An 11241-nucleotide genomic window follows, 5' to 3' on the forward strand; every position below is an offset into this window, starting at 1 on the left:
CACTTTTCAACCTGTGGGCTGTGGTCTCGTCGCATCTGGGATCCTGGATCTACCTCCTCTCTTTTACGGGGCAGAAGGAGTTGCTGCGATGATGCCCGGGCAAGTTTGGTGGATGCAATTGGCAACGGAGGATCTTGGTTCCGATTTGGGAAGACGTCCAACGTTGGCCGGAGGCTGGGTCCGATTCGGAATTCTAGAGCTTGGTGGGTGGCTTCTGAGTGGCAGGCCACTCCTCCTGGTAGTGGTCGATCCTCGACCTCCGACATGTTGGCTGTATGGGCGGGGCTGCGTCGGAATAAGGCTGGAAGTTTGGGTGCGGAGGGTCCGGCTCCATGGTTGGCTTCGACGGCTTTTTTCTTCTCCCGGCGTGATGTAACTGATGGTGGTGGTGTGCAGCTTGATTGGGTGCCCAGAGCAATTTCTGTTGGGCCTGGGCCTCTTTTGCTTGGGCTTGGGCATTGCTTCCGGCCGGCCTCTTGTTGGCTAAGGTTCTCAGGCCCAATCAGTTTTGGGTTCGCATTTGGGATATCGGAGGAGCCCCCTCTGCGCAGGGTGGTCCTGGGTTCTGTCGATTAAGTTGGGGTTTTTATTTTTCTTTTCTTGCCCTAACATTGTCTAGGTTCTGGTTATGGGTCCTATTACCATAGTGATTTCATTTGGTTGCTTTAGGGTAGCATGCATGGCTTGATATTGACGTGGCCCTCTCGGGGGTAGGTCATGTTGTGTAATCACTTATATTCGAATATATGAAAGGCTTGACGTCCTATTTCAAAAAAAAAAATGTATATATTTTCAAAGTAACATATATTAAATGGTCCAGCTATGTTCGGATGGGGGACAATTTGATGTTATGTTGTACCTAACTCGTAATATTTTGTTAGATTTTTAGATATCAGTTTCAACTCACTATGATTTGGAATACATACATGCGTATTCTCTTGAAAAGAACTATATTCCTTACCTCCTAGTTGCTAGCAATCAAACATAATTTTCTCAGCTTTTATTACAGTTCATGGCATTAAGAATCTAGTTAATGAAAAGATGATTTTAGCTAATAATCGAACCATTTAAGAATGTAGCATAGAGACGATATAAATCTTCAACTTCAAAACTAAACAAATGGCATAATAGTGTGGTAAGTGAGGCTGTATCTTTTAGAAAAACATCTTGATTGAACTTCTAAACATGGTTAGTTTCTTCCCATATTTCATAATTTTGATAGGTGATGACTTATAAAAAAAAATTAAAAAAAAACACATACCAGAGATTTTATAATGTTGTGGAGGATCTTCCGTCTCCTTTTAAGTGATAGAAAACCGAATGCTTGATAAAACACCAAAATGCATGCCTCATAGGCTCATATGGTGGTATGAGGCCACATACATGTATCTTTTTTGTATGATATCAATTGTTCCGTTTCTAGCATGATGTCCTTATTAACCACAGAGGATTGTTGAAGAACATTCTGATGATGGAGATTAGACATGTTTTCTTGGAGATTGTCAAATGCGCATGTTTTCTTTATGGTAATGTAATGACCACCTGATATGCCGGTTAATACAATCAGCCTTTTAAGCAACTAAATACTTCCAATTCATAGTAAGGAAGACAGATTAATGAGATCTCTGCAGCAATCACAAATTTGGGATGCATCAAAATGTTGTCGAAAACTACATTTAATTTTTCTTCCATGAATTCGAGCAAATTCAGCACTACATCAATAATTACATGAAGCATTAATATTGAGATACTATAGTGTCATCTCACAATCTTAAGCTCCCAGAAGTGTTCAGATGCAGCTTCATATCAGATGCTAGTCTACTTGTGTTTCTTGATTTCCAATGCATTCTCAACTTATACTAAGAAGCTTCTGAAGTTGGCCACTCGCAACAGCGGCTTTGAGATCTGAATTGAAAAAGCGCAAGTTATAAATAGAATGAGGAAATTGTGGCAGATAAATAACTGATCGACTATTAAAGCAAAGAAAGAAGGAAAACATGTTGATTTAAAAAGCACACAGCAGATGAGAGCTAACCATCAGAACCACCGATGTGCTTGCCATTCACAAATACTTGTGGGACAGTGGATCGGCCTACCACATCTAGAAGAACACTCTGAATTTGCCCCCCATCATCTACAACACATAGCTCATTCAGAATCCTTTCCACATGATGGAAAAGCAGCTGAGTAAAACAACCATATCCATTTCTTACCTCGAAGATCAAGTTCTACAACATAAGGTTGCTCATGTAATTCACCGAATATGCGCTTGGCACGCAAGCAATACCTGGAAGCAAAAACATACACAGCTCCTCATTCCACAGGACTTAAATTTAAGTTATTTTCTGAAGTCATGAACAGTACTGTCCACTATGAGATGAATGAAAACAATCCAAGGCATGATTATGTACACAACTACATAGATATACAAAGGCAATTGAATCAACTTTGGATGTATTACGCTTATTATTCATCCCAATGACTTGCCTGTTCGTTCTGTGAGATATTTTCGACAACAACTGATTCAATTCCCTAAACAAGACAAGTTCAATAATTGAGGGAGTCTTGTTCTATTGTTCCTTAAAACTAGATTTTGCTTAAGGGTGACAAAGGGACTTTTAATTGGAAGTAAAAAAAGTACCAAAATTGGAACCCTAAATTGAAAACTCCACACATTTCTCTACCAACAACAACATTAGATTCGGCAATTTGATCGTTCTCAAATCCCAATTTGATTGGTAATAAACTTGAGCTGAAAACCCTAAATACATCAAATTCAGAACCTAAAATTGAAGAAGCGAGAACGTACGGGCAATACGATTTGGAGAAGATGGCAATCTTGTTGGAGTAGATGACGTTCTGCACAAACGCCGATGGTGAGCTCGAAGCCTCAACGACGTCGTTTCCCAACAACAGCAGAACCGCCGCCACCGTAACGATCACAAACTCCGACCCCCCCATATCCTCACCTCACCGATCGAGCTGTCCCTTTTTTTATACCAAAAATCCGCGGGCCAGGCCCATTAACAATTCATCCTTTCTTCTCGGCCCACTAAAAAAACGTCCCCAACATTGAAAAAATCGATTCACACAAATCTAGCTTATATTCATTTCAAATTTTTCAAGAAACAACAGAGGATCTACAAATATCAAATTGAATCCAATCGAAGAACAAAAGCGAATCGAAATTCTAATTTTCTAAGAGGTGGAGGTGGAGGTGGAATCACTTTTGTAGAGCTTGTTATATTCGTCGAGCTCGTCGTAATACACGTCCCAAACGCATCGGACGCAGCCGCTGCCGCAGCAATCCCCGGGCTCCGGCTTCTCCGGCGGCGGCGTGACTTCCTTTTCCGTCTCTTCGTCTTCTTTTTTCCTCGTCGGCGCCTCAATTGGTCGAGTCTCCGTCGTTGCAGCGCCGCCTTCGTCGCCCATGGAGTTGCCGAGGCACAAGGTTGGTGGTCGGTGGCGGTTGATTCTTGTTCTTTTGAGGGGGGTTATTATATTGGAAGGGATTATTAGCTTGAGAGAAAAAGGAGGAGGTCCTCCTCCTCTCATGGCGGTGTGGGCCCCGGGCAGCATTTGTTTGAACATTGAAGGTGGGGGTAATGATTGGGTGTGATGTAGCGCAGGCAATGACGATATATGAGCCATACACGGCTCCTGAAGCCAGATTAATTTGGTGTTTATAAAACGGAAAGGGGCTGGTTTCTTCGTTGACTGTTTTTATGTTTGGTCGAATGCGTTGACTGAATTGACAGCTGGCAGTACATGACGCGTTGGTTATTTTTTTCAAACGATTGTTCATTGGGTGCGACTCAGTTTTCTTTGTTCACCCTACTTGCTCATTACAAATTATATTTTAATTTCAATTATTAAATTTACTTATCTAACACATTTCTTTTTCCAAGAATATTCTTATATGATATATCCAATTGAAAAAAATATTTTTAACGAAAATCTCTCATTTAATTTATACCAATAGAAAAACTAAAATATATTAAAATTTCCTAATAAAATCATAATATATTTCAAAAAATTAAATCATAATCTAATTTACCTTCATTTTTTTAATTTTTTTTTTTTTTCAATTTCAGACTTTCAATGTTCTCTATTTCAATCCATGTAAAAAATTAATACGTTGCTTAAAAAAAAATAAAAAAATTAGTATGTCTAGAACTATGAGCAATGAAGATGAGATTGATTTTATTTTTTTTGTGTTTTAAATTTTTACTTTCGGTGTTCACAAATGGTATTACAAAGATTTTGATAAAGTTAACACTAATGGTTTTGTGAATTGAATAACGAATTAACGATGAGGAGGCAACAAAAGGACAAAAATAAATTCAAATTTGGGTGGAGAAGATAAAAATTAATGTTATCCAATGAGAAATTAAGTAATCTTTGTATTTAATTAATTACTTATGTATTTATTTTTCCTCACATATTTGGATTTTAGAAAATTAGTGTACTTATTAGTCATTTTGCACTTGGGATAATTCAAATATTTGTAGGGTGAACCTTAAATGGTAGGGTGGCAATAGCCGCACCCTTGTTCATTATGTTTCACCAATTTTTGTCTATTTGTTTTCATCTACTCTTTGTAGAGATTACAAAAAAAATATAAAAAAAATTGCTCAAATGAAATAGCTAGATGCATCATATTGCCGTATGACTGTATGAGAATAGTCGTCTTTCCACCATTCATCAATTACATCAGGTTACAAATTTGATTCACCTCCAATAACTGGACTGTCATTTAGAAGATATATACTTGCATCAAAACCTTTTAATCCTACTCTATGACTTTTATTAGTCGAATTTAAAATATAATAAGCCACGTTCGATCTAAACTTCAATATACAGAAGTGTACGTACGAGCATGCTGAAGCAGGTAGTTTGTAAGGTGTTAACTGATCCTCCACAGAGACATTTACATTCAAGTTGGATTTGCAAGTTTTAAATTGCCAATATAAATTTAGATACCTTCTAAAAAAAAAAATTAGTCTTATTTTACTAATTAATGCAGTCAATCTAGGCGAATAATAAGATATATATTGATTTTAATGAGACCCTAAAAAAGTAATGTGAATTAATCAGGAATCCTTTCGGGATTTAGATTGCGGAGCAAGTAAAGAATCCAGATCGAGGAAGGAAACCAGTAATATCACAATTACACATCGTTTCAGGAACACCAACTATTTCCAAGTTGTATAAGGAATACCAGCCTAACAAGGAATTAGACGGTCTCAGTAGCCTATAAATAACCCCAAGGGAAGACCTTCTTTACCATAAATCCTGATTGCAATCTAAGATTGCTATCAAAGTTTCTCTCTGAGATATCTCAATTCTCAGCCATCTCTCTCTGCGTTTCAAAAACCCTTTGCCAACCATGGCTCGTCTCGCCAACGCTTTTGATCTGTTGGGCGAGCAATCATCAGATGTGAGGAGAATGATTGCCATCGTCGATGCGAAAGCAGACGCTGGTTTTCTAGCAGCAGAGAAGAAGAGGAAAGAGGAGGCCAAGGAAGCCGAGAGAAAGAAGGAGGAGGAGAGGCAGCAACAGAAGAAGAAGAATATTCGAGATACCCTACTCAACTCGGTTCTTGCCTTCCCCACTCATCGCCCTTCTTCGTCTAGAAGACGCCCAAATTTTCCTCGAGAATATAATGATGAGCAAAACCAAGGCCAAGGAGTTCATGCCCCTGTCGTTAAAAAAAAGTGGGTGCCAAAGTCGGAGTTGGAGTCAAAATCCGAGAATGGTGCTGCCAAAGCCGCTGCTAGTCCTAGCTCCTCGAATAAAATTCAAGGGACTCAGAAAGAAGAAGCAAAGAATCAGATTCAGAGTCATCAAGGCTATTATCAGCAGAGACGCGGTAGAGGGTTTGGCCACGGTGCTTATCAGAATCGAGGAACAAGGACTGGATCATACTCGGAGCATAGTGACAAGAAGAATGTGCTGGAGTTGGAGAAGGAGAGGGAGACTCAAGGCTGCGATGCTGCTGCGGAAAAGCAACAGACAAAGGAAGCAGTAGATGGAGATAAGCAATCAAAGGAGGAGGGTGTTAATAATGATGGAGATGGTGGTAGCAGCAGCAAGAGTGTTGATGGGAAGAAAAGCCAAAACAAGAATGGAAGCTTGCGAAGAAAACTAAGGAAGCAGAAGGCTGCTGCTGGAGGAGAGAAAAAGGACGGGGAGGACACTAATCAAGAAGGTGATACTAGTAGCGTGCAAAACCAGTCCACTCCTCGTCTGTACACTTTGAAAGAATATGAGGAGATGAAGAAGAGGGAGAGTTTGAACGAGAAAAAAGAAGGTGAGAGTAACTCTGCCCACCCCAAGAGAGTGACTGTTGATGTCAATAAGGAATTTCGAACACCGCAGGTGGATGAGAGGCAACGCGGTTTGGACAATGGAGGGCGGAGATTTAACAATGAAGGGCGGAGATTCAACAACGGAGGGCGCAGGTTTAACAATGAAGGCCGAAGATTTGACAACGGATGGCAGAGTTCTAACAATGAAGGCCGAAGACTTCAATATAGTTTGGACAATGCTGATGAATTTCCTACCCTCGGATTCTCGGAAGAAAATAAAAAAATTTAATGTGTTTGAATTCTACCATTGTATTGCTTTGCTTAATTTGTTAGTTTTCTTGTGCAATTTCTTTCAAAGCCACAGAATTAAATTTTTTTTTTTTTTTTTTTAGGGCAACGGAAGACTAATCCATTGATGAAAATCATGACGACCTCTCCCGGTCAAGCTTGAAGGGTACAAACCACCCCTCATATTACAATGCATGCTCATCAGATAAACTGAAACGCAAAAAATCCAAAAAAGCTAAAATCCAAAACAAAGAAACTGCCAGCAAAAGCAATAAACTAAAAAAACACGAACCCTATGACTTCCAAAGTGTGACACCTTCTTGATTTCTTTGACGCCTAAGACCCTTCTGGTGTACGTCTCCAAAACCAAGAGGCCCCATCACACCCTAGTTGGCATAGAGGATCATCTCCTACTCGGACTGGGAAACAGGTAAAGCTGCCTCTCCCTTAGGCATACTGCCAGAACCCTCCTCGATTGAGGCCATGGAAGAGCTTCTGCTCACAGACACCACCTGCTTAACCTTGTTGCGTTGTCCCCTAGGCTGACCTTTCTTCTTATACACTTTGGGAGGCGATGTCACCTTCACCTCCACCAACCCATCTGAGGAGAATTCCAAACCAAAGTTTTCTGGTTGCAAAGTTGTCGGGACAAGAGCTAGGCCATGTTTAGCTCGCTTACCATCCTCAGTGTCCACCTCCTCCCTAGGGCGCTGCACCCCCACAACTGGACCAGAAGCAGTCGTGCTCTCAGACCCAGGCAAAGCCACTAGCTCCGGGATAGGACGGATATTCACTTGTTTCTTCTTCAGTAAGTTCGGAACTTTGAATGTCGAAGGCAAGGAGAGGGAGGGCTGAGAATTAGCCCGAAACACAATGCCTGGGAGAGCCGTCCCCGAAACCGGCTGCGAGCCTTCCTCCACCACAGTGTCAGTTTCCGAAGCATCCTCCCTAGGACACCGTTGCCCACCGTGGTTCAAAAGGGAGCACAGTCTGCAACGTCCCAACAATCGCTCATACCGGAAGCGCAACGTCAGAACATCAGTGGGAGAAACCCTAACCCTTCGATCCAGACGCACCGGATCGTTGATGAAGAGAACAAGCCTAACCCGAGCTTCTCCACGACGAAGAGCCAATCGATCCACTTCCAAGACCTCTCCAATCGTCCCTCCCACCAAACTGACCGTGGGTTCAGTCAAGATACCCGGTGGGATGCCCTGAAGCACAAACCAGATCCAGACGAAGTCGAGTTTCACCTCAGCAATCTCTGAAAAGCCATCATAGTCATTCAACAAAATCATAGCCCGTTGAAATCCCCATGGACCTCCCTTCTTCACCCTCGCAACATCACGTTCATGAGTGAACGTAAAAAGAAAACGATCACCCCGGGGTTGGACCTCCACCGTCCCCGTCAGCCTCCACATGGATCGAACCGCACTCCGGAACGATTCCAAAACCACCGCCCTACAAGTGTTGAGTTTCCCCACCAAGTAAAACCGGCGAGCAAGAAATTCCTTACCCGGAACCCTAAGGTTCCCCAAGTCCACCGGTTCTTCACCCTCTCTGAGCGACAACTTGGTCGCTAGCCTGGCAGTCATGGAGGCAATAGCAGCAGCCATGAAGCGGGACGCCGCACAACTCAAAATACTCGAAAACCCTAACCCTAGCAGAGCGAGAGAGAGGGGGGAGTAAAAGTCGCGGTATATTAGCTTGTATCTCCAACAGATCGAATCACAGAATTAAATTTCTTATTTACTTGTATGCATCATTTATGTATGAATTCACCAGCATAAGTCGGCCAAAAATGTTACTCCACTTGTACTTGATTTTTGGTTGATTTGGATCCTCTAAAGTTAATTTACATAAATTTCATAAAATCCTAATCCAATGAGTTTAACTGTGCCACATAAGCTAAAAATCTTTCTTGGATTTTTGTTTTTCTCAAATCAATCTTAACGTCGTTAAAATACCACAAGAAGAAGGAAAAAAAAAAACCTAGTCTTCGAACTAAATTCAGATCGAAGTTAGGGATTTCTAGTCATTTTTATTTCTCCTCTGCCTCCAATTCCTTCTTTGTGCTTCATTTGATATTTCTCTTGGCATCCATGGCTGCATTAACCATGAAACTGACTTCTTGCAGTTCTATTAATTGGAAAATTCATCAAGAAATAATGATCCTATGTATGCTATTTAATTTGTTTTCATAAGTACAAATTCGATGTATTCTGTACAACATAAGTTTAGGGCTCCTGAAAATTTTGATTTGAAGATACCCAAATTAAACATAGGAATCAATATATTTGAATAGGAAAAGCATGAAGACGAAAACTGATGGGAAGGTACACATTGAATTTGGCAAGACTGGTTTTCCCTTACTGCACGTTGTCCCTAATATATTGAATTTCCAGTCATGGTTCAAGACTATCAGTCCTCATTGAAGATCCCTTTTTGAAGCTTGGTTTGTTACACTACAAACAATCCTCATGAGGATTGGAGGTCAAAGCCAAATTATGGCGCATGACTACCTTTCTACCAAAGGATGTTATGAACGCAGCAGTGCTTTGGACGCACTGGCTGGAGAAAGATTGACCTGTTAAGAGTTAAACTTTTTTTTTTTTTTTTAAAGACTTAACGACAAGTTAGCGGTGTTTACACAAAATTTTTAAAGATTGGTGATAAGAGTGATGTGTTGAGTGTTAGGACCATTAGATTATATGGGCAGTCAAGATTTTATGAACTTGACATAACTTCACATCCTCCTCACTTTAGAGGAGACGGATCCATTTTTGGTTGCTAATGGGATTGGTGATATTGCTGGTTAATTAAATTTCTCTTTTTTAGCTTGTATTTGAGTACGTGATGGGAGTCTGGTAAATTTGGTAATCAGCACCTGACTTGGGGTTTTGATCCCTTTGCCCTTTGGGTTTTAGCGCGAAAACTTTTCATCAACAAAAATTATCTGCAGTAGCACATTACTTATCCTATTGTAATTAGTTCTAAAATGCTGCAGAAGGTGAGTAAACACAAGTAAGAAAACAGAAAAATATGGAAAATGCCCCTGCCTGCAAGAGAGAGCTAAGCACGTGAAAAGACACCATGATGTCTAACCACGTTGGAACTTATCTTGAAATTTTTTTTCCAAAAATAAAAAATTCACCAGATTTTTCCCACCCCAAATTATGATTTTTAAGCAATTAAAAAAAAAAAACTAGCCAGCTATATAATTAGCTTCATACCACTTATGTGGGAAATATGAGGCATGCATTACGTGCTTTATCTATGCACAAATGTGCAATCATGACAAAATCCAGTTTTCTTAAATTTATAAGAGATGGAAGATCACCTCCAGCACTGTGAATAGTTGGAATCTTTGGCAAACGGTATTGAAATAAATTCATGAAGTATTGGAAGAAACTAATTGCATGTAATTGTGTTAAACAACCTGCTACAATAGGTTATCCCCATCAAAAGAACGCGCCGCGTTTGGTCTAGATTTTTTCTGCTGAAGTTTCTGCTCGTCTGGTGGTGTTTCGGCGTCGGCACTGGCTTAGCCTTGTCGATGTTGTGAAGCTGCTGGACAGGTGTTGATGGTCAAGGGTTTGTTTTAGCTTTTGGATGGCGGTGCTTGGAACTGACAGCGGTGGTAGGCATGGTTTGGTCGAATCTTCTCTGCGGCTTGGATGATTGCGGGCATCGACTCAAAGCTGTCGCGGACAGCGTGGTTGGGGTGATATGGCGGCGATGTTAGCAGCCGTGATGTTTTTCTCCACAGGATTTCGCTTTTGGCGGCTTGGGTGTTGTAGATCTTGGGATTCAAGTTTAGTTGTTGACGATGTCCTATGTTGGTGGTGTCGTGGTAGTGGTGGCGGGCTTTGAGGCAGGACGGCGGTGGTTTTGCTTTCGCTCACGGCAGTGCGGTGGTGGCTTCGTTCACGGCGGCGGTGTTCGCTCGTTGTGTAACCAAGCATAGGGAAAGGGAGGCTGAATTGGGTCGGGCCAAGCTGGTTGGGCTGGGTGTTGTCTTCCATTGGGCCAATGGGCTGCTGCTAGGTTTTTCTAGTAATTCCCTCTTGTGAAGGGAGGTAGTGGGCCCTGACCCGATCTAGGCATTTTCTTGTGTCAGTCTCGGTACCTAGCATTTGATTTTCAGTCTGTTGCTATTTAAGTTTAGTTTCTCTAATTGTACACCGAATGAGGTCTCTAGGCAATTAGGGTTACTCTAGCAAGGATTTAGGTAGATTTGGATTTGTCTTCTTATGGCTAGGTCTAAAATTTATGGTCAAGTTGTTCTCAATGAGGGTTATATGTTATGTGCTTAACAACTTAGACAATCTAGGTTTTATTTAGTGTAAGACATCATATGATGTACGTGCCTTCTGGGCATGGATAAGTAATGAAATTATCTACTTCTCAAAAAACTAATTGTAATTGTGTTGGGTGCGTGTGTTTGGTGGAGTAATAATACACGGCCTTCCTATTTGAGAGGTCATGTGTTCGAGCCTCATCAAGAGCATGGACGGGTGGGGTTAAAAATAAATAAAAATAAACTATAATTGTTTTTAAATTGCCGGAAAGTTATTGTTGAAAGTGATTCGAAGCTTATTATCAATGCCATCAATAAGAGTGCCTTCTGCCTTAGTGTCT

At 41.0% G+C, this 11241-nt stretch overlaps 2 protein-coding genes across 2 annotated transcripts; one reads left to right on the forward strand and one right to left on the reverse strand.

Annotated features, from left to right (window-relative positions):
* Positions 1-1648: 1648 nt before the first annotated feature.
* LOC133727212 (monothiol glutaredoxin-S6) lies at positions 1649-3196 on the reverse strand. The gene is made up of 4 exons (XM_062154827.1): positions 2810-3196; positions 2214-2287; positions 2036-2134; positions 1649-1905 (listed from the first exon to the last, which is right to left on the reverse strand). Exons 1-4 carry the CDS (start codon positions 2959-2961, stop codon positions 1850-1852), a joined length of 381 nt encoding a protein of 126 aa, XP_062010811.1. The 5' UTR covers positions 2962-3196; the 3' UTR covers positions 1649-1849.
* A 2193-nt stretch (positions 3197-5389) lies between these two features.
* Positions 5390-6601, forward strand: LOC133742268 (uncharacterized). Its single transcript, XM_062169966.1, has one exon. The coding sequence runs from the start codon at positions 5390-5392 to the stop codon at positions 6599-6601; it is 1212 nt and encodes a 403-aa protein (XP_062025950.1).
* Positions 6602-11241: the final 4640 nt, after the last annotated feature.

This window comes from Rosa rugosa, chromosome 1, assembly GCF_958449725.1.
Source record: "Rosa rugosa chromosome 1, drRosRugo1.1, whole genome shotgun sequence".
NCBI lineage: Eukaryota > Viridiplantae > Streptophyta > Magnoliopsida > Rosales > Rosaceae > Rosa > Rosa rugosa.

Excerpts from the sequence above, each read along its gene's own strand:
- LOC133727212 (XM_062154827.1), bottom strand. The coding sequence starts at position 2,961 with ATGGGGGGGTCGGAGTTTGTGATCGTTACGGTGGCGGCGGTTCTGCTG. Across the intron at positions 2,288-2,809 it reads TTCTCCAAATCGTATTGCCC|GTATTGCTTGCGTGCCAAGC; the intron begins GTACGTTCTCGC and ends TTTTGCTTCCAG. Across the intron at positions 2,135-2,213 it reads TGTAGAACTTGATCTTCGAG|ATGATGGGGGGCAAATTCAG; the intron begins GTAAGAAATGGA and ends TATGTGTTGTAG.
- LOC133742268 (XM_062169966.1), top strand. The coding sequence starts at position 5,390 with ATGGCTCGTCTCGCCAACGCTTTTGATCTGTTGGGCGAGCAATCATCA.